This window comes from Podarcis filfolensis (assembly GCF_964270895.1).
Source record: "Podarcis filfolensis genome assembly, chromosome: 6".
NCBI classification, from domain to species: Eukaryota; Metazoa; Chordata; class Lepidosauria; order Squamata; family Lacertidae; genus Podarcis; species Podarcis filfolensis.
In genome coordinates, this window is record NC_139609.1 from 33934735 (window position 1) to 33962431 (window position 27697).

Consider the following 27697-nt stretch of genomic DNA (forward strand, 5'->3'; position numbering starts at 1 on the left):
TTTCTTTTTTTGTCCAAGGACAAAGCTTCAAAAGAAGCAAACTTTATTTACAAGCACATAGTGAACAACTTTAAATCTGTAAACCGTACAAGCTACCCAGACTGTTTCTAATACTTATGACTTTCACAGCACAGACTTTTCTCAGCACTTGAGAACCACTCCAAAAGAATCATTGCTCTAGTCACATGGCAATAAGTTTAAATGAGGCACTGCATCTTACATTCATTCATTCTGTATCAATACATAGAAGAAAACAAATATACATACATTTTTTAAAAACCATTAACCACAAAGAAAAAAATCTACATAACATTTATTCACATGACAAAATAATGCTTTTTTTTTTTTGCTAGTCAAGCATTTCCACAATTGTATGGTTGAACATCAGTCTGCTGTCATTGAAGCAAACTTCTTGCCCAGAAGGATGAAAAACTGAAGGAAGTTATTAAATGCCGACATTGTGACCTGTACAATAAAATGTGCAATTTTACATTTGACTCACCGAGCTATTTTAGTGGCACCACAGAGAGTGATAGCATTGATTTGGTTTTAAGGCCCTATTGTAATCTATCAAAAATTAAAGCCTAGTGTGTCCCAGGGCCTGTGATAGAAGTGCTAATGACCCCTTCATATGACAATTCAATGGGTGTTTTTTTACAAAATGCTATTTTCTCCACCTTCTATTAACCCTGTCACTCCATCTTTACTATGCCTGTACAACCTGTAGGAGTCACCAAGGCAGGTGTCTAACCAGAGCAAATACAACCCACCAGCATTCAGAGATAAAAGGTGATTAAAGCTCCTGGTCACATCCAAACACTGCCTGTTTGGATACAAAAACAGGAAGTCACCTGACAAGGACACAATAAATGGTGGGTGGGTTCCATTTGATATTACAAGTCTTAAATTGTTTGGCCCTAAGCTCTGCAAAACTCTGTTTCGTTTGTCTAGTGTAGTCTATAAGCCTTTTGCAGGATGCTATTTCTGTACAGCACTGTGCAAGGTTCAAGAGCAGGAGGAGTAATAGCAATAGCAGCAGTAGCATCAAGTGGTACTATTTCAGGCATATTTTCTTTTTCTTTTTCTTTTACAAAAAAAGAGAGAGAAGCTATGACAGGCCTGGCTTGTGACCCCTGTAAGAATACCCACAAATGTTTCTGAGTATTCTACTCACAAATTACTTTTGCTTGCAGACAAATGGTGGGGAAGATTTAACATCTCTGCTTTACCCATCACTACTCTTTTTCCATTAAAAAACAAACCAACCTGTGAAAGCATATACAAGGCAGGAAAAATCTTAGGCAGTTAGTTGCCTGAGATCCTAGGAATGTTATATGGGGCTTGAAATATTTATGCAGTACTGCATGGGCCTGGTATCTTAAACAATATGATACTAGATCTCAGAAATTTAAGGCTGATTATTAAGCAGACAGGTTACTACATTCTTAATAAAAGCTTTCCCAAGTCTCTGTAAAATATTTTGCTTATGGAATGGAAACCACACTCCCTTCATCCTATCTAGTTTCTCTTCCAACCTCTTGCTGAAACATTGGCTATTCAAAGGATTTGCCAAGCTCAGTATCCTCTGCACCACTATTTTCTTTTAAATTCAATCTACATAATTCTGTGCTACAATTATTATTATTTTAGCTCAACCCAAGTGTGTTGCAATTCTCATATTTGTATCAACCACTTTTTGTTTTTTTTAAGAAACAGCAACCCACACCTGAATATTGCTACATACTTGATTCTGACCTCAGTTTGAATGATCAAAATTAACATTTGGCACATATGTCACAAGTGGTGTGTTTTTTAATATGTAAATGCATTTTTGAAGTTTCACCATACTTAACAAGTGGTTTTCATAATCACATGGTTATAATTGAAAGGTAAATGTGCTGTAATATCTGGTGAATTATTAGCCTTTAACGTAGCAGGGTAGATTTCTTGGATTGTAACAGTTAAATAAGTGTATTGACTCTTGTAGGTTTGTTTCTAGCTCCTTTTATCTGTGGACTTCTTTTTTTAAGTTGTGAGAAGTTCAGCTTGCAAGTTCTTGAGTCCCTTCCCCAAGAAACTGACCTTCTACAATGCATGCTTTTCAGATTTGAGTGCTACATTTTCAAGAAAATGTGGAACAGTTATACTTGCAAGGCAAGGTGCATCTTCAAAGTTACACTTAACAAACAAATTCATTGCCACTTTCAACAGTAAGGCATTTGTTTGCTTTTCTTTTTCCTAAGAACATTGAACAATATTCTTTCATTCAAAAGTATTTCCAAAGCTGCCAGCATCATCTTATATGCTTAACGTTCTGTTTTTAACAGAACATATATGCTTTTCTGTTATGTTATAGAGTCACAAGTCTTCAGCCCCAGGTTTGATGGGCCGGTCACATAAATAGCAGTCTTTGGAAGGTAACCAGCAGCTCCATATTGTTACATTTCCAGAAATGGGCCAGCTTTCCTGTTTTGAAGAGGTGAAAAAACCCCAGCCCATTCACACTGTACCAATTTTTGAGCAGCTTAACTACCATTACCCATTCATTTCATTGTTCTACATGCTTCATTTTATTGCACTGCTGAACTGAGTAGCTGCTGATTCGTTTTCTTGGAACTGCTTGGTGAATCAGAAACTGCAGCAACTTTCAAAGAATTTTTAATGGAGCTAAGTTCCCATGTATGCAAGTTAATAAAATGCACACCACAAAATCTCCTGGCAATCTTGTAGAGTTTTTTAAGAACAGCTTTTCTCAGGAGAATGTATACCCATGGATCTAAAATTTGATTCCACGTTGCCATTCGGAGAGCGAATAGGATTGTTTCACAGGATTCCTGGGAATGATTTTCATTTATTCCAATATTGGCCATGGTCACCTGCAAAAGGAAATAAATTCTATTAGATATCAGAACACATCATCTAATATAGCCATATTAATCATCTTTCATTCTAAAGACTTTGTTATAATTTGCTTTCAGAATAATGAAAACTGCTGAATATTTGAAAACTAATGAGTTAGGTGGAATACAAACAGGTCGAAACAAAATAAATAAACTCACTAGATCTTCCTGGAAGTTAGTGGAGGAATGGAAAAGCATGATGTTAAAGGAGTGAATGATCACAGACCAATGAATTTTGATGCAAACAGAAATAGGCCAGAGAATTAGGCAGAATGGGAGAAGGTTGGCTGGGTACTGGCATCAGAGAAATGACCAAGCTGTGTGCTAGCATAAACAGCTTTCCCAGTTTCCCCAAACCTGCTTTTCTCCAAACCTGCATCTACTAGGTACCTTCTTTGACCCACCTAAAATTTGCTAACTCCTTTGATTTCTGCATGCTTTCTTAGTGGAGCATTTCCCATTTTATTTACTCAAAATTCCATGCTACAAACCTCATTTTACCAATTAGTACTTAATCTTGCAAAACCTAATTACTCTTACTAAGGGTTAAAATTGGTATACAATTCAAAAATGATATCATTTGAAATGATATCCTGAACAGATATTGCCAGCGTAATATAGGAATGGCTAGGCATTCCATTCTATGTATAACCATCTGTGTACATGAGAATCTGTTACATCCTAATATGGCTCCAGATGAAGATTTGTGATTTGAGATGTCACATAAAGAAGCAGAAGCTGATTTATTTATTGCATAAAGATTTATAACCTTCCCGTGAACCACTCAACTTCTTGTTTGTTCAACTAATCTTAAAATTCATCTGTTTCCATTAAAGTGAGGAATCTTATGTGTTCAACCATTTAGAATTAATTGGAATTCAATATATCATGTTTAATGCTCCTCTTGGACATGGGTTCAGGTATGTTCTGGTTATCTTAAAAAGCAACATGCTTTTTGCCCTGAAATCCAAGAATTTTAAATTAAAATTACACCAGTAATAATAGTCTCTTTTAATTGAATTAGGTTTCCATTCCATTAGTGCTGAAGAAAATAGATTTGTACTAATTTGCATCCTATGATTATTAGGAAAGGCATATTAATATATGCCGTAAACGGCCTCGGCCCAGTATAGCTGAGGGAGCGGCTCCACCCCCATCGTTCTGCACAGACGCTGAGGTCCAGCACCAAGGGCCTTCTGGCAGTTCCCTCACTGCGAGAAGCAAAGCTACAGGGAACCAGGCAGAGGGCCTTCTCGGTAGTGGTGCCCGCCCTGTGGAACGCCCTCCCATCAGATGTCAAAGAGATAAACAACTACCTGACATTTAGAAGATATCTGAAGGCAGCCCTGTTCAGGGAAGTTTTTAATGTGTAACATTTTAATGTATTTTTAATCTTTGTTGGAAGCTGCCCAGAGTGGCTGGGGAAACCCAGCCAGATGGGAGGGTACAAATAATAAAATTATTATTATTATTATTATGTTTGGCTCTTCTCAAATGATGAGCTCCATTGCCATGGTCTTATCTGGCAAGAATTGTGGGTAGTGCCAAGTGGCCACATTAAATTCCCCTCAGTGACACCTACATTGGGTGTTCTGTGTTTGTCACGGAGCACAGACGTGCCAAGACACCTATCAATTCCAGGAGACCTTGCCATGGTGCCAGGTGTTGATGCCACATCTTTCAAAAAAATAAATTAGTTGCTGAGGACCAATGCATTTAAGTGGGAACAGAAAATGGGTTGATGTACTATTACTACAATCAATAAATTCATAGCATTAGAAAGTAATTCCCAAAGTAAATTACACAAGCGATGATTTTTTTTCTAGCCATTGACAAATGCAAAACTCTCTTAAATCAACTCTTCTCATGTGGTGAAGCCATTTAATATTCTCTCCTACCAATGTAAGAATGTTCAAGAAGGTGCTTAGAGAGAAAGGAAAACAAGGCTATGTTTGCAAAGTCCCCCATCAGCAATATATTTTCCCATAACCAATGCCTGCAGTGGCACAAAAAGATAATGAGTCAGAACACATTTATAGTTCATGGCTGAGTAACTCAAATCCTTGGAACACAATGAAGTGATGTAGAGATCTATCCAGGTGGATTTCAAAAGAATAAGGAGATGGGATTCAAATTAAAATCCATATAACTATTTGAAAATTGAAAGCCTGCTTTGGATAACCTTTCTGGGCACTTAAAATAGCCCAATCCATCTAGAATCCCATTAATCATGATTAGCTTATTCCATTAGTTTTAAAAGCAGCTCATCATGACTAACTTCAGCTACAGTCCATGCAGAACAGTTAGATTAGCCACACACCAGCTTTGATCACATCAGATCAAAATCAGTTTGAAAAAAGACAAACAGATAAACACAGGCTATTGGCTTTGAAATCCCATTACTTCTACTAAATGCAACGAAATAGCAGGGCCTTTAGAGTTAAGAGTTATAATTTCATTAGGGTATAACTGTTTAAATCATTGAAGCATTGCATCTGAGAAAAATATTTATGTTTAGTCTTAGGCAATAAGGACTGATTGAGACCAAGGGAAAATAGCTGGCAAATCTGTGTGCAAGTTTCATCAAGATGCTAGCGCAGTGAATCAGTTTGACGTGATGGCTCTGAGCTGACTGCCAGATTTGTGAGAGTGCAAAGTTGAGATTTCCAAAAAGACTGCAAGGCAAACTACAAATCATTCCTTAGAGTATGCACACGTCTATGGCCACATCCTGTTTAGTCATGAAAGTTCAGAAGTCAGTGCATAAAACACCCCTGAATGTGTTGCCCTATACTTGAGAGTAGCTTTGAATAGGCATCACATCCAAACCATGATTTTTCTCTGTGCAATGAATCCATATGCATGTTCTTATGGATCAGCTCATGTTTTCTGCCACAGCCATACAGATAGTATGTTATTATCTAAGTCCACTCCTGCCAGCTGTGAAACTCTGTGTCTGGGAGCATTTTTGTTGATGGAGAGGCTATCATCTTGGGGAGGGGGGTCATTGGCTTTATAAGCTTTGACCAGGCCCCTAAATTGCCTCTTGGGACATTTGTCTTACCCAATCCATCCTCTTTTCTAATATAGGATAACCAGTGCTTTATTTTCAGCCAGAACCTCTCAGGTGGGCGCCATTGCCATTCTAAGAGAACAAAGGAGGTGTTCATGGTGAGTTCCAGCACCTCTTTTTCTAGAAAAATAGCACTGAAGATAGCCAGTCACTTTGTAGCTGAGTAGGAGTGTTTTGCATCCCTCCACAGGTAAGCAGGTTTTTTCACCTAGTCTGTATTGGGTTCAGAGGGGGTTGGTGTTTAGGTTGATTAACAATAATAATAAATTTATATCGCACCTATCTGTCTTATATATGGCTTACAGCATATATAAAAACATGTTAAAACATCAAACATTAAAAAACCCAGAATATTTTACACAGATTATAAATAAACCAATAAATTAATAGAGGAGGAGGAGAAGTTTACAGTTATACCCAAATTAAAATAACCGCCAACCCCAACTAAACATTTAACCAACCCCAACCCAACAAAAACAAAACAGAGGAACCAAAATTAAAACCACTTAAAACATGTTAAAATATTTTAGCCAGTTGCCCCAACCCAATAGGTTGATTTCATTAAGTTGGTTTCATGGTTAAGTTGGTCGCATGGTTGGCAGGCAGATGCAGGAAAGGCTGTGGTGAGGTGTGGCATGTGAGCACCCTTATGCACCTTTGAAAGTGAAGGGCATTTTCAGACACAAGTTGCTCTGGGTTTTAAGGCCCTTAGCCTGGATATGGAAAGTTATTGAGACTAATCTGGCACACCTGCCCAGAGTTGTGGGATCCAGGAGGGCGTGGGACAGGAAGGCCTCCCTACTCACCATAAGGCTTTGGGTCTATGCTATATCATACCTCTTGGAAGGGCAAAGCTTGGCTCACCAATTAAGTTAGGTTTCCAATCTTCTCTTTGTTTATTTATTAAATCTGTATACTGCCCTTCATTTGAAGATCACAACATAAAAATACAAAATGAGAACATAAATACGTAACAAAAGACAAAAAACAAACCAATAGCTCTCACACCCTTTCACAAACACATTTAAAATGACATTGAATGTTAATCAGACAAGACCTGGTTATACAGAAACATTTTCGCCTGGCACCTGAAGATATATAATGAAGACACCAACCAAACCTCCCTGGGAAGAGCATACCACAGATGGGGAGCCACTGCAGAAAAGGCCCAATCTCATGTTGTCACCCGCCGGACCTCTCATTTCTGCTGCAGGTGTAGTTTAAATAAAATGTAGCCCTACCTATTCTTTGTACAGTCGTACCTTGGATCTCAAATGCCTTGGCTCCCGAATGATCGAAACCTGGAAGTGAGTGTTCTGGTTTCCGAACAATTTCCAGAAGCCGAACATCCAATGCGACTTCCGCAGCTTCTGATTGGCTGCAGAACGCTCCTGCAACCCATCGGAAACTGCACTTTGGTTTTCAAACAGTTCCGAGAGTCGAGCAGACTCCCAGAATGCATTCTGTTCGAGAACCAAGGTATGGCTATATTTATATCAAGCCTTTTTTTCCAAGGAGCTCAAGGTGGAATACAGTACATGTTTCTCCCAAATCCCATTTAATTCCCACAACAACTCTGTAGGGATAAAACTCTCAGATTAGTCTGAGAGGCAGTGAGTTTCATGGCTGAGTGCATATTTGAACCCTAGTCTCCCAAGTTCTAATTGGACACTAACTCCTACACCATACAGTGGTACCTCATGTTACGTACTGTCCCCCTTACAAATGCTTCGGGTTATGAGCTCCACTAACTCAGAAGTAGATGCCCCTTGTTGCGAACTTTGCCCCGGGATGCGAGCGCAAGTCGCACTCCGGCGGTACGGCAGCAGCGGGAGGCGCCATTAGTGAAAGCGTGCCTCATGTTATGAGCGGTTTCAGGTTACGAACAGACCTCCAGAACAGATTAAGTACGTAACACGAGGTACCACTGTATTTCAAACCCATCCCTTGTGTCTTACTTCTTTACTCCTGGGTCCAGTAGCTTATTACAGTGTAGCTTATTGGCTCAAGAATAGACACAAATTGTACAGAAAAACACTAAGTAGCCTCAGTGTTTTTCTACACTATTTGATACTAAGTAGTATCATCCAAAATACGAGCAACCTTGTGCCTGCATACACACAGCCCCTTCCCTCTTCCCTTCAGAGAACACTATAGCAAAGCCTGGAAGCCTTCAATTAACCAGGAAGATTAATTACAAGAAAGCACAACTGGAACAGTAAAGCAAAATCCCACTACCCTAGTCTTCATAATTTAAAGTCATTTTGGTGAGCACATGAACGAATGAACAAAATAATCTGGAAGCGCTCAACCTGGAAGGAAAAGCTAAAAGAGATAAGAGTCCTTACAACCCTTTCAGCAAATAGCTAATTTGCAATGCCCAGAACTAAGGCTACAACATTTTCTGAAACTGGACTTCTCGTTTCCCACTATCCCAAATATAGATGCTCCAAATATTCATAGATGGGAATAAGTCATGTGTCTTCCCACCAGAGGCATGCCTTAGGGCAACAAATACAACACAACTCATAAACAGCATGTTACTCATGTTTCTTCCATTCACTTTTTACTTCCTAGTGCAGGTAGAGCTAACCTGCAATGGCAAGAAATTATAGTAATAATATATTTCTACTGGTAAACTTTCAGTTGCATATAGGCCAGCTGTAGCATGCTGGTAAATTTATAACTGGGAAGTGCAATTTTATTTATTCCTCATGCAGGCACTCGCAGTAAAATCAACTATTTTGCTCCATTGGCTATCTAAAATTACTGGTGGGAATATAGTTAGCATTTTAATTGTTTCATTAAAAATAGCTTAATTTAACATTTCTACTCTCTGAGGAGAAATAGTATCAAATATCCAATTTACATTCTTTCAGATTACATAAGCTGATGAAAGAAAGTTTGGTCTAGGGGGAAAAATTAAACCTACTCAGACAATATCTTAACCTTCATTTCAGAGACTGAGAAATCCCATGAGCCAGGGGATCAATTCTTTGGCACTAGTGGAATATCTATGCCCATCAGGTAACACTTATTTAGAGTGCAATCCTACTTAGCAGAGCAACAAACTAGCAGAACAAAAATTATGGCAGTGGGGTTGAGCTCAGGATCCAATGAATCCCAGCCCAGCTCAGCCACTCCCCACACCCAGAATGTGTTGTGTTAGGTCTTTCCACTGACTGGCACCATCAGGCATCCCAGCAGCAGCATTTCTGCCCACCCACATGTTCAGTGAACATAATGTAGGTGGGTGTGGTGTTTTGCATCAGTAGAATAATGCCAACTTCACTTTGCAGGCAGGGCCCAGCAAGGCTGGGCAGAGGGACACCTCCAAATCCAGCACAGAGGGATTTGAACCACACCCTTAGGATACCAGCTAAAGTTAAGCACATTTAAATCTCATAGGTTTCAGTGGGATATATTGGGTGATGTCCAACTAAATTCTACTCACAGCAGATCTATTGAAAAGAATGAACTAAGTTAGGTCCATAAATTTCAATTTAGCCCATGAATTCCCAAGTATTCTTCATTGCAGAATTTTATTCTACCCAAAAAACAAAATTTTGGAAGGAAATTGCATATAAATAGGACTACAAAGGTCATTAGTCCACAACTGTTGGAGCTGTCTACCTATCCACAGTCATTTGTAGTTTAAGAAGAGAAGGAGGGGTGAACTAATAAGTCACCTGATTTACAATTATTACTAGTCCAAAGCCATCAGATATTGACAAGCCAGGACCATACAAAAAATAAAATAATGTTCCATAACTAATGCCAAATTATCCATTATTGAGAATTGTAAAGAAATTCTCCTTCTGTTAGGAAATGTATTCCAAGTACAATTTATCTTCACTTTCCAATGAGACTAGGAATTATTAATAACAACAAATGGGACCATTTCTCTTTTTCTAAAAAGTTGGGAAGAAACAAGGCGTGAAAAAGTAATAAGAGAACATGAGTGATAGTAATCTTTGAAAACCACAAGTAGAAAGTGTCAGACCCTGCAGAGTTTTGACATAAAAGATTCCCTCCTTTGGTCAGAAATAAAGTTCACTTCCTAATAGGTAGCACATAATTAGGATTTTGTTAGAAATATTAATCTAAACCACATAGTAGAAATGATAGTAGTAATTACTTTTGGGGTTTTCTCATCTCAAATTAATGGGTTTTTCCCTTTTTAAAAATAGGTCCTCTGACAAAAGAGCAATGTTGAATAGTTGAATAAGATCTTTCCTCAAATGCATTCTTTTCCATTCCACCACCATATTATTCTGTCTCTCTCTCTTTCTCTCTCTGCAATCCCAACTAAATAACTGCTGATGCACAAGAGCTCTTGGGACACTTCAAAATAACAAAGTAAGAAAAGACTTGTAATGAGAAGGTTTCTTCTTCTTCTTCTGATTATATTTTCTACACAGAATTCAAAAGAAATAGAAATCTCCATTACTTGTGACTTTGGGGCATTTTCATTCTCTTAACTTTGTTATTGGAATATCTCCCATGAAAAAACACCAAAACACTAAAGTATTAGTCAACGAGCTCTCCAGTCTTCCTACAAATGGAGGCATTAGTTCCCCCAAAAAATGAGTCAGATGGAACCATATTGTGAAATAAAACTGCTTTTAAGAGATCAGTGGGAAAGAGAAATAAAATAGGAACAGGGCTGTTTAGATAACAAAACAGTACTATTATAAACATTATGGAATTCTGCATGTGACATTTCAAAATAACACAAGAAAATAAATCAGCTCACATATGAAATCTGGAAGAGAACCTTTCAGAATTACAACATGGCAAGATATGAAATCCAGTTCCAAGCACTAAGCCACCAAACACATGCACAAATCCCAATTAATGGACCTCTTTGAGTGGGTATGTCACTACATTTCCTTCAACTGATGGCCAGCAGTGATTGGAGGGTGGTTTACATGGACAAATAAAACAATCCCATAACTGGAAATGAATCAACATAAAATATACCTAACACACATTTACTGGGGAGACCTTCTGATTTCAACAAAACATCCAAATAAGACTTGCTTAGGATCTCTACTTTAAATGAATCCTTCAACTGAAACCCCATTTTACTCTTATCCTACACAGATAGCATATTAAAAACGAATGTCATTCCCAATGACTTCACAGTCAAAAGAAAGAATACCGAAATATTAAATAAGAGTAACAACATTTGACAATTAGCTCATATAACATTGTTTGGAAATTCATTTCTGTTTTGTTTTAAAACCTAGACGCGCGGATTTGAAGTTGCCAGACAACATGATGGTACACTAAGCATTTTTTTAAAATAGCTTAGCCGGAAGACTTCTGTTTGGAGTTCATTGAACTTTGCTTTTAATTTGAAAATCATAATGAATGTCTAACACCCTTGTAGTTAAGGAGAAAGTATTGAAAACATCACTGCTGTGCTCCTTCTAATCAGCAGAACACTACTGCTAGGTACATTTTCAATTCTGCTATGCACCCCAATAAGCTGGCCAGCGGCAGAAGACCCCAAAAGTAAGCAAATTGAGACTTTCAGCTTGAAATCTTGATTCCCCTTTCAAAAAAAAAGTTTTATCAGCATTAGCATTATTGTCACATTAGCATGTCAACATTAACAGAAAAGCAAAAACAAATATAGAACCCAGATCTTTCTGACTTGTCTAATATTGTAATGTGCAAGCTTCACCAGGTTCTATTTCTTATCATTGGAGATTACATTATTTGTTATAGACGTTAGTTTGATTCAATAACCTTCATTGTACAAAACCACCAACCAATGTGTGCTAAAGGCAAGATTGCAATCCTGCTTAGCCTTACAGCACCCATTCTCCCAGGGTAGGAAAAAGGCTATGTTCATGAGTTCAATCCATGTGTGTCATGTTGTCAAGAAAAGGTACCTATATAAGGAAGGTGAGAGAAAATAAGTAGAACAAACCAGGTTCCAAGGGGGTAAAAAATGTATCATTTAATACAAGTACCTTTTGTGTATCAACAGACTCAGGGTTGCCAAAGAGGTTCCTATTCCTTTTAAGTGGTTTGGTTAATGGTACAATTCCTTTTTATAGATAGCTCTTAAGTAACCCTATTTCTATCTAAGCTTGGTAAACTCTGTGAAGCCTGAAGAACTGCTGTCTGTCAATGTTAACAGCACTGAGCTAGTGCTAGCGTCCTGTGTTCCTATGTGAAGCTTCTAAGGGTTTGTCTACACCTGGGTTTACTGTGTGTTTGTGTTTCCCTTTTAAGTAGTATCGTCCATGTGGCACACACACACACACACATTGCTCAAACAACTCCTATCAAGCTGTAAATTCAACTTCCCCAATCCAGGGATAATCCTATAACTTCTGAAAAATATGGCCCCAAACCAATCCACTTAAGACAGCAGGTGCATGGACTGTTTTTTAATGAGAGTGGATCAAGCACTACTAATTTCACTACTCCCCTTTCCATACACACTACATCCCACCAACTGTGCTGATGCTTATTTCCAATGAGCTCCACATACATGTTAAAAAAGTGCAATACAGGAAAACTGAATAATGGTTATTTCTGCAGATCTCCCTGCACCTAGACTCAATAACTGTATCGGCTACTTTGCTCATGAACCCATCAAGAGAAGTCAGCAAATCCCACCCTAGGTGGAGCAACTTGCAAAGCAACTGCATACTTAGAAGTAGCAAAGAACCTAAACGAACCTTGTTACTCAAGCAATTTGCATATCACCAAAATATTCCTGCATGCAGTTAGACCCGTAGCGAAAACTAACAATAGTGCATGGTTGGAATTGTAAAAAGACTTAGAGGACATTCTTTCCTCTTGGGCTCCTTTGTTCTTGCTTCCTAAACACTGAATTATTTGCCTCTCACCAATTCTATTTTCCTGACAGAAGATTATTTGAAGTTATGGTGTGTTATCATCCAGCACAAAAGTTCCTATTTCTGATATGGTCTAGTCTCCTTCGGTACAGTAATGCTGAATTCTCAATAACTTTTGACAGTGTTTTTATTTTCATTGTCTACACACACCTCATTACTCTCCAACTAAAGCTAAAGTAATTCAGCAATGGGAAATGGTGTGGTGCCTTTTGAGTTGTTTGAAATAAAGCAAATGTGACTCACAATTCAAGATAATAACTTTCAAAAGAAAAATACAAATAGGATCACAATCCTCTGTAGTTTTATGCAGGTGTGTGTGAGTCTGCATTCACAAGTATTACCACTCACTTCTGTGAAAATAATTATGGGCATAAATCTAGATTATCATTTTCATGTGCTCAAAATAAGCCTGTCATAGCCATCCATGGAGGATACAGACTATGGATTTCAAACTGCTTAAAATGTGAATTTGTCCTTAATAGGTTTAATCCCCTTTGAAATCAATAGGATGAAGCCAGTTGAAGTGATTTGTAGTTTGTAGCTGCAGTTTGTAGCCATAAGTAAGTAAAGACAACAGCTGCCACCATAGCCCAAATGTTAAGCATTCTAGCATCAAATAGAAAGCTGCTTAGGTACATGCATTACTAAAGTCCATCACCATCACAATAAATTGAACTGAAATTAAGAACCAGTTTACACAATAAGCCTTGCAGACTGAAGAGTCATCATCACCATGACTCCATGCACAGTAAACATAATTTGTTAATTGTGAATACATGAGGACAGGCCTTGAAAAATAACCAGCCCAATTTCATAGCAAGGCAGATCTGCCCGTTCTTCTAATTTAAAATATATACGGAAAGGACTATCTGCAGAACGTAATATGTGAACAGCTTCCAAAAGAAAAACTGCAACTGCTTAAGCTGTTCACAATTCCACAACTTCTAGCACCATAGGTCACTGAAATTTGGTTCATAGCTCTCTTGGTTCTCTTTGACCCTGGAGAATCAAATGGTTAGGGTGATTTCGTACTTGGGTTGGAAGAATCCCATGCCTGTCGTGACCCTAAGCAGTTGTGGCACTGAGAAGCTTTTGCAGCCACTCAGGAAATGAAGGGGACTGGCAAGCAGCTTCAGCATACAGATCAACACTGCAGCAATGCTGGGGATTGATGTGAGGGCTATTTAACCCCTGCCCTCCAGTTCAGCAGACCGCTCACCCTGCCACCCAACAGACAGTGCTTGCTTTTGCTGGTCACCTTTTGTGGAACCAAGCAGGATTTTCTTTGCTCATCAGCTGATTGGCTGAGCTGGTGGGCTTCTTTTTATCTACTCTGTACTGATGTGGTGGGTGTACTTAGTGGCGAGCGGGGGGAGTCATTAAATAAGTTAATTGGCCACACTGGCAGGTAGATGCAGGAAATTATGATCTAGTTAAGGTTTGGTGAGCACTCTTAGGCACCATTACAGAGGAAGGCTGTAGTCTCAAGAACCACATTCAGAGCTGTGGGACCTGCTGCCATGGTTATGGAGCACATTTGTGTAAACCTGTAATCCATGCTTGGAGTTGAGGGACCTCACCTGAAAGGGGAGAGGCAATAGAGGAAGAACTACCCTTGGCCTAGGCAAGGTTTTGTTATTAGTTAGACCCCACATCTTGGTTTCTCTGCCTACTTCTATTTTCAGTTTAATATATGAACAAACATAGCCCAGTTCATTTAAACTTTTTGAGCCTTGCCTCTTCGGTTGTGACACACAGGGAACTAAAATATTATGGTAATTTCTTTTGGGAAAGGAAGAATGCAGTTGCCAGTTGCCTTCACTTTTGGGGTGAGTAGAAGGGAAAGATAAACGATACTGAACTGTATACAACAGGTTTCATTTCAGCTCATTTACTTGGAAGTCCAGTTAAATTTAATAGAAGCTTTTAAAGCTGAATGCCAATTATGTACAGCAGACAGTCAGAGTATTGGACACATCCATTCTGTAGAGGTTCCAGATTCCCTCTTGGGCCCATTGTATTTCAATTTAACAGTGTCATAAATTTTAATCTCCAGCTTGTCTTTTTAAAGCAAGGTGTTTTTCCAGATTCCTCAATCTATAGCATCCCACTTAAGTCTGTCTAAAACAGTTTGACACAGTAAATATAATGTAATTATTAATTCTTACCCTAAATATTTGTACAGTGGTACCTCGGGTTAAGTACTTAATTCGTTACGGAGGTCCATACTTAACCTGAAACTGTTCTTAACCTGAAGCACCACTTTAGCTAATGGGGCCTCCTGCTGCTGCCGCACCGCCAGAGCACGATTTCTGTTCTCATCCTGAAGCAAAGTTCTTAACCCGAGGTAATATTTCTGGGTTAGCGGAGTCTGTAACCTGAAGCGTATGTAACCTGAAGCGTATGTAACCTGAGGTACCACTGTAATCTTTGTATCTCTCTTTATAAAATCGAATAAAACTTTTTTTTAAAAAAAGGAACAAGTCCATTAAATTAGGCTAGCTGCTTTATTTTCGTATAACCTGTGTGATATATTAGCTATTGTCATTTTGCGTATAAAAGGAGGCACAGAAGCCTTACTCAAAGCCAATGTGTAAGAAGTTGCTTGAACAGACTCCATCCTATTATGCTAAATTGCACTTTAAAAAAAAAAAAGTCTCATATAATGGTAAAAATCTAATCCTTAAGAGTATCTACTGTCTTTTTTTAGAATCAGTTCAGAAAAATTGGAATCAGCTCAAGAAAAAAAGAGACAAAGAAGAGGTGACTAGTGCATATTAACTCAGACCATAGCATTCCAGGAGTAATACGCATAGCTAAATGAAAAACAGGCTTCTATTACATCACATTCATTGTTTTGTTCCCAGCCTTAGCTTCATTTTTGATCTCTTGTTGAATGTACACTGTAATTAATGAAATGTTTCTGCTTTAAACTATAATAAGAGGGGGCCTTTTCATATCAGTTTAATTTTTGCATCCGTGTCGATCCTGCTTATATCATTCCCAAGTCAGGTACACAACATGAATATTTGTAAGTTAGATTTGTAAGTTAGATTTGTCTTGCTCTTGCTGACACTCCAGCACTGTAAAGCACAGCTAAATGTGATATGAATTAGTAAAAACTTAATTTCTGCAACAACCAGGAAGCACTAAAGTATTGGAATTATTTTGCAAATTTCACACATATAAAAAAAGAGTATAATGCAACCTATATCTGTCTATCACTCACATGTATACAAAGAAAAAGTACATGAAGGCACTCTATAAATACCGGTAAACATTGTAATCAGTCCCATTATGCATTCTCATACCATTCTGCTTTAGTAATAGTGATATGTATTACCAAACTATTCACACTTTAACTTACTGCATTGCTACAATATCAGTCTTTATGTTTTCATGCATTCCACAGCTGCTTTTGTTTCTTGGATCCCTTTAAATACAGTATTTTCATCTGAAAAAAATATTGCTGATCTGATGCTAGTCTACCCAATGATGCAGTCCTATAACTAAGTTGTTGAATTTAATGTGCACTGACTGTTTCTGTTGTACCTATGTTTTCCTTCTGCCAAAAACCTCAGCGGTAATAAATAAAGCAGACATGCAATCCACAGACTTGTGCAGCTGTTTGACATTTAGTCTTTAACACCTGTCAGAGGCTCAGGAGCAGAAGAGCAGGGGAGAGAGCAAATAGAGAGCGGAGGAGAGGAATCAGAGGGGAGCGTAGGGGAATATGACAGTGGACCAAGAGATTCCATGAGCTTCTCCAGCGAATCTGAAGATTCCCAGGAGGGGGCGCCTATGGTAAGGGCGAGGCGAATCCCAGAGGGGACGATCCATAAACAAGGAACCAGAGGGGAGTCCCAAGGGAGTAGCGGAGCAGTAGGGCCAGTTCCCCCACCAGAGCACAGTGGGGGGGAAGAGTCACGTGAGTCAGGACCAGCTTCTCCTCCATCGGGGAGTGGGGAGACGGAGGGAAGGCCAGGTCCAGCTAGCCTCCCCGAAAGGGGGAGCAGTGACACAAGGGTAACGGTCAGAAGGAAAGTGGGAGGCTGCGCGCGCGCGCCAAGTTCAAATGTGGAGGAGCGCGGGACAGCAGAAAACCCGGATTGGGAGCCAGGTCCTAAAGCCCGAAAGAGGGGGGGGGAGGAGTCGGGAGAATCAGCGTCAGAAGAATCTCGGAGGGCTGAGACTCCGACTAGCAGAAGGACCCAGAGAAAGAAGGAACAGAGGAAGAGGTGGAGTAAGGCTAGAATCGTAAGCTGGTGTCAGGGGGGAGGAGATTCAGATGGGAGTTCTACGGTCTGACGGACAGATGTAGCGTTGCGCGCTGCGCGTCTAGAGATGAGACTGAACTTCAATAAAGACTTTTAAACTTGGGCAAGGAGCAGCGTTGGTCTTGTGTGAGCTGGGACCTTGGGCAGCGCTGACAACACCCTTTTGAGACATTGCCTGCTTTGAGAGAACACACTGCAGTGGGATGAGACTGTGGCAGCAGAACCCACACCCGACCTATATTCATTTGAAGTTCGTAGTACAGCCTCTTGTAATACAACTGAAAAAACAAGGTGAAGGGAAGCCTAACACAAGTACAGCTGCATGATGATGGCTTCTCCCACTATTCAAATGAGCATGAGTAGCTTTGGCCAGAGACAATGTGTGCAATCCCATTCCATTCCCCTGAACCCCATTATACATGTTTACTCACCATAGACACCGTAAGTTAGGGTTGCCATATGTCTGGAATTTCGCAGACATACCCGGAATACTGCAGTCGGAAGAAGTGTCCAGGCATAAACCAGCAAAAATGTATGGGGAAATCTGGAAATCTGTACATATGGCAATCCATGTCGGCAATGTCGTTTTTGATACTTTTCCTTTAAAATAGCTCAAAATCATCAATTTCTTGCAATTTTGCCAAAATAGATCAACAACTTTTGTATCCTGATTTTCACTTTTTGAAATATGGCAACCCTACCATAAGTGGAAAAGGACATTATCAAAGATCCTAAGGCAGGCATAGGCAAACTCCGGCCCTCCAGATGTTTTGAGACTACAATTCCCATCATCCCTGACCACTGGTCCTGTTAGTTAGGGATGATGGGAATTGTAGTTCCAAAACATCTGGAGGGCCAGAGTTTGCTTATGCCTGTCCTAAGCCATTGCACAAACTGATCTCGAAGACATATATAGCAAATGCAATCTAGTCAAAGAAGAACTTTTACACCACATACAATGGGATCTAAAAATGGTTAATTTGGGCTAGATCGGGTTCATAGTGAAAACTGTATGGTATTTACAAATACAAAGACCTGCGTTCCACTAGGACTATGCTACTGAAAACAATAATGTGAGTTCTAATATCAGGAGCATCCATTTCTGTTGTCCATTATGCATTTTCATAAAACGTGTGGCTAAAAATGAGAAACACCATACATTAAACATGCATTTAAAAAACTGGCAAAATAATTAACCTCTTACCAGGAATGGACTCCAGCAAATGCAAGAGACACACATTATAGCCAAGAGCTGAATGATCATTTCAAAATGGTGAGATCTGCCTTGTCTATGTTGACTTTTAAATTTGACTCTTAGAAGTGTAATCCCTGTGACAGCATTGCACAAAAATGAAATACCAAGGGCCAGTAAACCCAAGCATGAAAAAAGTAAGAGGTAAAATCTGTCTTCCCAGTCTTCAATGTGCTCAGTTTTATAGAAACACCAGGTCCTTGATGCCTGGATTTGATAAGGTCTTAGCTGAAGTATAGGCAGTAAAGCTATGAAAATGGCAAAGAGACATACCATAGTCAACATAATCTTTACATGTTTAGAAGTCATTTTTGTTGAATGAAATATCGGCTTGGTGACTCCAATGCAGCGTTCAACAGCCATCACACTGCCCAGAAAAAGGGGACATAGTCCAAAGAACACCATACAGATGCCAAAAACGCTGCAGAGAACATTTGACTGGTTAAATCGAATCCAGTCTTTGTCAGAGGCATATACAAATACTGCAATGGTTCCGTTGATGAGGTGGCCCAACAGGTCTGTGATAACCAAGCCACTAGCAAAAAGCAAAAAAGATGCTTTTGATTTCTGTCTGAACCTCTGGTACGCCTTCATGAGAATTGCTATTGCAAGGCTGTTGGATAAAATCCCCACTGTCATGAAGATGACGGAAAAAAACACAGAGATCTTCTTTTCCGTGGGACAGGTAGTATTGGAGAATACACCAGTTCCAAGCAACGCTGATGGTTTTGAACTGTTCATTGTTAGAAAGGCAAGCTCAGCATTCAAAACATATCAGGAAAACACCAGGCATCTGTAAGACATTAAATTTAAAAAAAAAAAAACTATTTAAAATGTAGGAAATGGCAATATATTGCTCAACTCAGCTGACATACACCGCAGAAACTCCAACATTTATGTAATAGTCATTGCATCTGCACAACTCTTTTGAGGTGTGATGTGGCACAGTATTTCAGAGCAGCTAACTAACTAATTATGGCTGCAAGCCCATGCATACTTACCTTGAAGTAAATCCCACTGTTCAGACAGTCGGGGGGTGGGGGATGCACAAAAAAGGAAAGTCAAATTGTATTCACTAGCCCTGTCCTCTACACGTTCACTTGGACATTTGCAGTGGAGCCTGTGCATAATTTGGAATTACATGAGTCACACATATGGAGTATTATATACCTTTAGGTGATCATGCATAGATAGGCCCTAGTGCCAACGAAACAGTGAAAAAAAGACAGGACTGAGCAAGGGTGGAGGCAGCAACTGAGACACATGTAAACAAAGCATGTGTCACATTTGAAATCTTGAAACCAAAGTTGAGAAATACTTAAGTAGGAACAGAATTTACTACTAAAGGGCATTTCTTTTTCCCCAAAAAGTATACAGCAATATATCTGAAAGCTCTCATCTTTCAACTAAAGAATTTAGCTGAAATTGATATTCAAGCTGTGGTTGATGTTGCTTGTGTGGCCAAAAGGGCCCTATCCACATACACAATAAAGAAGTACCGGTACTCAAAGTTTGATAATCATCATCGTTGTCATCTTCATCCTCTCTAAGGTAAAAATCTATAGGTGGAACTTCCTAAAACCAATTCACTGATAACCAAGTGTGGACAGTGACCATGAAATGCTTACTTTTGGAAGAAAAAACAAAAAACCAGAGGCAGGTGGAATAGAGTGGAGTGGCTAGAATCCTGGACAGCAGCAGTCTACCCTGCTGCAACATTTTGTTGCAGGTCCCACTTGCATGCTATCTAATGTAAATTTCATTTCCCCCAATATTCACATTTCACTAATGCAGAGAGTCTGATTATACAAGTAAACCTTTAGCTTGCTTTAAAAAGAAAAAGGAAAAAACTATCCTGAACCTAATCTGTGCCATTTAAAAAAAAAACAACTCACAAAACACTATTTAAATGAGCAATCATGTAATAGAAGTCAAAATCGAAAACATATTATGTTTAACTGTCTCGTTGTGAATACATCTGCCTGATGGCTTTGTCTCACAAGATTGGTCACACATCAGTCAGGCACAAATGAGAAGTTTCGTAGCTGGAATTTGTTTCCAGTCTTGGGAATCCTCCCAAATTTGGAAAGTGGCAGGGAGGCCAATAGGAGTCTTTGCTGTATGACTCTGAATGCAAAGGAAGATATATGAGGTTTATAACTGTGAGCTTAGCTGAACTAGCAGTAGTTTTTGAGGGAAGCGGGGAAGTGGGCAAAACACTGCTGCCTTTGGGATTCTGATGCAAAATCAGTAGCTGAATGATTTTATTTACTTTTACTATGACCTGTTCACCTTTGTAAATAAAATAAGTAATACAAAGATAACCTAAGTCTACAATGTTCTCTTTCATCCAGGCAAAACTAAACTCTGTAGCATTATCCTTGGACTTACTACTAGTCAGTGAAGTGCTTGGCGATATTATCATACTTAGACCTTGGGTTGAATCCCCAACCCACAAGACACTACCTGTTGGAGGAATCAGGGAGGTCGTGTTCCAGTTCCTCCTCCTCTTCGCATCCCCTGCAATTCCCAAAATCTGTTCCAAAAGTTTGGGGGCAGGGTGGGAAATGATGAGCAGAGCTGCAGGTGGAAAGTTGCCAAAATTGACATAAACCTCTCCTGCATCCACCAGGAGCTTGAGCATCCTTTTCAATGAACAGAAGAAGCCCTTGCACTCAAAGGGCAAGTCTGGATCCATCCCTGCATAACCATGTTTGCAAGCTTATGTCATGTTAAGTAAATCATAAGGGTTTGAAAATGTAAATTGAAAACAATCTGAAATACTTTAAAGGTGGGATACAATTCTTCTATATAATTAGAAGAATTTCACCACACTTTTCATCTTGCAAAAAATGACCATGAGCCTCAAAACTATACTGGAATTATTCATAGTGATGGTTGAACCCAGCTTATATTATGACTAAATGGGATCAACAGTTAATGTGTGTTCAACAAGACTGTGTCTTCATGGATATTAGCTGGATGAGACTTATTTTTTTAAAAAATATCTATTATTAGTTGGCAGAAATCAGTATTTGGGAAACTTTGGGCTGCTCATGCTGCTCAAACACCTACATATATTGAGAACATAGAGACAGGGGAAATAGAATAAAAAACAATTTTCATATAAATAATGGTGTGCTGATATATTGGAGTGACCAAATCAATGCATTCTACTGCATTTGTAGTACACATCTTGAATAGCCAAGGGTTCCTTGAAGAATCAGCGTATGTGAGCATGTTCTGCTTTGATTGATTGGCTCCCAATCATGTATTTCTTGTTTATATTTATATGTATGATCTCTCAGGGTATAAAACTAGGACTTAATCTTACCTTAAACAATACATTGAAATACTATCATACATCTGCTGAGGCATAAGGGGATTGTTTAATACATGCAGTAAAGTCGCAGGTCTAAATAATTCAGCTAATCTAGGAGCTGAAACTAAACCATAATGGCGACCCTATTGGGCTGAGTAAAAGTTTTGCAATACTGAACACATTTTTTATTGAATCTTTCAGAATAATTCACATTGTTCAAAACTCATAACAATTAATTACGGTAACCTGCTTACCCATGGCAAAAACATATATGACACATCAATTGAGTAGAGGTATTCTATTCATCCGGTTTCCTGTGGATGCAACTGAACAAAATGTGCCATGCTGTCTCTCCCACCACACAGATCAATCAATGAGTCTTGTGGCACCTTAAAGACTAACATATTTATTATGGCATAAGTTGTTGTGGACCTAAGCCCACTTCATCAGATGCACGATGTGGGCTTAAGTCCATGAAAGCTTATGCTACAATAAGTTTGTTTGTCTTTTGCAGCAAAACATTCAATGAGCCTTGGGGCACCTTAAAGGTTAACACAACCTCTGGAGACACTTAACATGGTTTATGCAGCGCTTAGTGACATCCTACACATGAGGGTGTGAACAAATGAGAGAATATATATGATTTGCGTTTATGCATGTGCATTACCTTTCCAGTAGACTACATAACATACATACAGTTGTATTTACACAGTCCCTTCATAGGATGCTCTTAGAGCCTCCATTCACCAAATGACCATGCAAGAGGTATCATACGATATTGTTACACATCACCCCAATCTCCACGAGTGGTGTGAGATTCCAGGGGTTGCAGGCACACTTTATCCAGGGTCTGTGTTTCCTTTTGGACTATGGGGCACAGTGGAGACTGTGGTGTCTTTATGATATATGGTTTATTTACACATATATACAACCTGAGTTTAGAAGGAGGGAGTGCAGAGCATTCACATTCCAGGAGGGTCTCTTGCTTCCCCCATAAGCACAGCAGGCTTGGGTCCAAGAACAGGGAAATGAGCCATGCTCTCTCTCTCTTTGTTAAAGCCTGTCCTTGTCAGTCCACATGGTGCTCTTTGCCCTCCTTCCTCCTCCTTGTTGCAGCTATCAGACTGAAAGGATTTCTCCCCAACCTACATCAAGCAAACTGAAATCCTAAAACCTCTCTTTTCTCTGCTCACTAACACAAAGCTGAAGAAAGGTTTCCACCCCTCTTTGGCAGAGAATAACTGCTTTGTTAATCACCCATTATCTTCCTTCTGTTTTACATGATGGCTCTACTGCCAAGTTATCTCCTGATCAGAAAAGCAAACTCATTTAGCCTGTCTTTTAGCACTGCTAAATCAAACATCTGGCACCTTCTCTTGTTAAATTCTAACATTTACTAAATCTAGGGGGCATGGGTGCCTTGCACCCACAAACTCTGGCACCCAATACCTATAACATTATACACTGCCTTGGGAGATGAAGGGGATTAGAACACTATCACAGCAACCATTCCCACAGGAAAAGAATTTGCTTAAAAAAGAAGCCATCCACCACAACACCCTGCTCCTCATTCATCAATAAAACTTCTGGGAAACTGAGGTAAAAGCACAGTAGACCAAATTTATCTCCTAGAGCCTATTTAGGGGTCTGAGTAGGTACTGCAAAATGTACATTTTCAAAAGCATATATAAATATAGGATAAAGAGAAAACACCATGCTTTACAGTTGTAGAAAAACGTAGAGAATGATGCCAAATTTATTTACTTATTTATTTACAAAACTTGCTTCTCAAATTCCCCTTGAGGTAACTGTACTATATGGAATATACTTGACTGATTGATTTTTTAAAAAAATGAAATCAGCGGTAAGATATACACATATATCAATTTTAGTATTTACTGTAATTTTTAAAAAAAATACACAATGAAAACACAGAAACCCCATGCTAATGCTAGATGAGCATTGTCGTGCATTTCTCCAAACAAGGGTAAGTGACCCAGGAGAAACTCATTGATGAGTTGACTGGCCATTTGCACAATCACTCCTTCCTCATTTCGCAGCCTACATATTCAATGCACTCCCTGATAATTCCTTGCAAAATACAGCAATATTATTCAACTTTCTGAATTTTAAGCTATAAACTGCTGGTGAAGAGCTGATACTATCTATATTTAAATAATAATATCAATCAGCTGAGTAGATTCTGACTAATTAGCTCCCCTTCTGGGCCATAATGATTACAATATACATGATTCCGCTTTGATTAGGTCAGTTTAAGAGTAGGACTTCCAGGAGATAATCACTATAATATGCAAGCCTCAACATGCTTTGATTAGGAGTGCAACGTCAATGGAAATTATATAATTCAGGTGCAAGTTTGCCAATTCAGTAGTGGGAGAGTTCTGATACAAATACACTTAGTACTAAGCATTTATTTCTCTCCAGGAACATATCAGGCACTGTCCTGAATGCAGTGGTGCGCTTCCTAGCACAGAGAACTTACAGCCCACAGTTGACTGATAAGGAGAGGAAAAAATGTTTTGTTTCTAGCATTTCAACTTATGGGGGAGCATAAGTTGAAGTATGCAAGCATGCAACCTTAAACAATTAAAGGCAAGTAAAGCAGCAACATAAAAATAGTCATTATGCAGGGATTGCTTCTGTATAAAACATATCACTTGTGAAGTCTGTAGATGAGTTACATAGGTTACCTTTCTTGAAATGTAGGTTGTTTCTCATTTGATCTGACTATGTAGGAGCTTCAAAAGCTTCTCCTATCATCATTTTCAAAGACACCCTTTGTTTTGTGTCATTTGCCGTACACATACACAATCAGGTTGCAAGACACCCATTATTTTAAGAAGCTCCAAGGTATGCCATTCAACAGACATTCTTATTTCTGGACAAAGCACCACTGAATTGCACATAACCAGTGTTTTAAAGAAAAAAGAAAAAGGAAAGTGCCAGTACTCACCATGAAGTTGTTACATTGAGTGCCACACTTTTAACATTTGCGGGGGGTGGGGAAATGTGCCGGTACTGCATACCCTTGAATGTCCCCAGAAAAAAAATCACTGCACATAACATATGCTAGCAATATTCTTAGCAATATTCTAAGCTGCTATTCCACCAACCAGACAGGTTACCTAGAAGGTATGCACTAATCTCAGCCAAACTGATGTGGCCAGAAAAGAGCAATCATGTGAAAGTTTTCTCATAAGCAAATCCCAATGTAATCAATGGAGCTTACTCCCAGGTAAGGGGGCTCAGGATTGCAGCCTCAAGAAAGAAATCTGATGCGGATGGATGGATGACATGCTCCAGTACCAATTCAATTTACAGGACTCAGAATATTTCAAAAACTAATACATACCACAAGATAATAGGTGTAACTGGAGGCTAAAGCGATGGGCAGTTACTGATGAGGGAGTGAAGGATCAATAGGAATCATTTAGTATGGAGAGGGGAAAGGGAGGATAAGAAGAAAGGGGAAAGAAGGAAAGGGGGGCATAATTCTGAGGAGATGGGGAAAATGATTAAGGAATTCGGAAACCACTAGCTGAATCGTATTGCGGCAATCCTTTGGTTGTGTCGTGCTAAGAAAGGTGTAACTATACAAAAGTTATGGAGAACTTGGGGGAAAGGGTAAGTAATGGAGAAGTGAGATGAACAGTGGGGAAGGAATAGGGCTGATGAGAAAGCGATTAACCATGGAAAGGTCATGATGTTGAGAAACGTAGGACATTATTGAAGAACAGATGGCAATAAGTTATGGGGAAAGGAAGCTGGAGGGGGCAGAGAGAAATTAACTGGGTTTGTGGGTGGGAAATGGGGACGAGAAACAGAAGAAGTGACAAACACTAATGTGCAGAGACAGTGTTCTGCATCTCTCACAAAGCAGCCCTACAGGAGCCTTTACCGAGCAGGACCATTGATCCATCTAGTGTTGCCTGCACTGACTGACAAGCTCTCCATGCATGCAAAGCAGATCACAGAATGGCAGAGCTGGAAAGGACCCCGAGGGTCATCCAGCCCAGCCCTCTGCAATGCAGGGATCCTGTCCGCAGCTGTCCCAGGGCGCGTTCGCTCTGCCACTGAGCTAACCCTCAGCACCACTGGAGCTTAGTCTCAAATAAGAGGCTGCAATCCGGTGGCCACCTCCATTCATCCGGGAGTTTTTAAATTCACACGCGCGCTCGTGCAAAGTTGAGCGTCATAGAACCGTCGCGTTGGAAGGGTCCCCGAGGATCATCCAGCCCAACCCCCCTGCAATGCAGGAACACGCAGCTGCCCCACACCAGGATGGAACTGGCCACCTCGGCATTCTCAGCGCCCGCCTCTAACCGAGGGAGCTACCCGGGCTGCGGTCAAGCCAGGCTGGGTCCCGCCACCTATGAGCAAGAGGAGCCAAGCCGTGTGCTCACCTGCAGCCCTCAAAGACCGGGGCGGGAAGCCTCCCCTTAACACACTGACTCGGGAACAAGCCCCCCCAAGGAACACGGGAGACTTCCGAGTAACACGGGTAGAACTCCTTCCCGACGGTGGGCTTCTTCCCGCCCGGACCACTCGGCTGCTGCCGCCCTTGAAACCGAAGTTTGCCGGGCGCGGGAAGGCTGTTTACCTCAGCTCCTTCCTCCGCTCCCGTCCGCCGTGTCTCGCCTGGTCCGTTCATGGCAGCCGCCGCAGCCCCCAGGCTGCTTCGCCAGCTGCTTCCCGCTCATCCCGCGAAGCGGGCGGACTGAGGCGGCAGCTCCGGCTGCCTTGACCCCTAGGCTCGCCCACATTCCCGCCCCTTTCGGCGGGCGCGAGCGTCACGCTTGTTGTCGGCTCGCTCCCGCGCGCCCTCGACGAGCCCTCCAACTCTCCTGTGAGGCGGGGGAGAGTTCTCTCCGCTGTCTCTTTTCCAGTCAGGCAGGCGCTGCCAGAGGCCAAGCAACATACACCTGGAGGGAAGGAGCGGGCCAGGGAGACGAGAGAGACAGTTTTTCCACCACACAAGTGACAATAAACAGACCCACTCCCCGCGCTTTCCAAAGATTTAACGAGATGAGCTTCGATCTCCGCGGAACGGCGCAGATGTGCTTCCCTTGGAAGCGCTTTAACCCCAAATATCCTCAGAGCTGAGGAGCGGATTGTTCCCTCGGTCTGGCACTCGCTCTGAGGTTTCCATATAAAAATGCTTAGCCCCTGACATCTTCACGAGGCTAAGCTACGTCAAGCCACGAGGGATGAAACAGATTTCACTTGGGAGAGATCTGGTGTCACCTTCATGGTGGGGGAGTCCAAGAGAAGAGGAGACACTAAGGCTGAAAACCTCAAACACTTAGGGTGGGGATGTGGTTGAAAAGAGCAGAGGACAGAGCTGGCCCTACCAGAGGGCAAGGCGAGGCAACAGCCTCAGATGATAGATGGGGTGGAACAGGAACCATCTGTCTATTCTTTGTAAGCTCCCCAGCCATTTCCCACTGTTAGAGGACAGGGCTGGGTTGTTTTGTTTTTTGATACATAGCCTTCAACCCACCACCCAAAAAACCCATTGCCTACTGCCCTCAGGTACCATGGAAGATGCTATCCCATCACCAGTGTTTAAGTACCATTCATCTGACAGCAAACAAGTGCATTGGACCAGTTGGTTACTGCTAGTGTAAGCCTGCCTTCCACTTGACACCCACACTGATCTACCAGAAGATATCGCCTCATGTGCTTGGGCTATGGGATATTCATGGAAGCAGAGAGTTGGAAGGGACACTGAGGATCATCTAGTCCAACCTCTTGCAATGCAGAAATTTGCAGCTGTCCCATGCAAGGATGTAACTGATTTAATCCAGTACAGGGCACAAGATGTAGTGGCATAGCTTTTATGACAGTGTGCTTTCCAAATGCTTTCCAACAAAAACTTCTGTGTAAAAACAAACCAATGGCTCCTTCCAACTTCTGAGAAATTGAGAGCGGGAATATACACAAATGTATAATGGGAATTGAGTGGGTTTGC

The 27697-nt window shown here is 40.4% G+C and overlaps 1 protein-coding gene across 2 annotated transcripts; it reads right to left on the reverse strand.

Annotated features, from left to right (window-relative positions):
- On the reverse strand, positions 1-26824 carry PTGFR (prostaglandin F receptor). Of its 2 annotated transcripts, none has more exons than XM_083621046.1 (3): positions 26327-26824; positions 18336-19176; positions 1-2876 (listed from the first exon to the last, which is right to left on the reverse strand). In XM_083621046.1, the coding sequence occupies exons 2-3, from the start codon at positions 19122-19124 to the stop codon at positions 2571-2573; spliced, it is 1095 nt and encodes a 364-aa protein (XP_083477172.1). In that variant the 5' UTR covers positions 19125-19176; positions 26327-26824; the 3' UTR covers positions 1-2570. The 2 variants fall into 2 exon arrangements, with proteins under 2 accessions (XP_083477172.1, XP_083477173.1); XM_083621047.1 differs by lacking the exon at positions 26327-26824 and adding an exon at positions 26130-26286.
- Between the last annotated feature and the right edge of the window lie 873 nt (positions 26825-27697).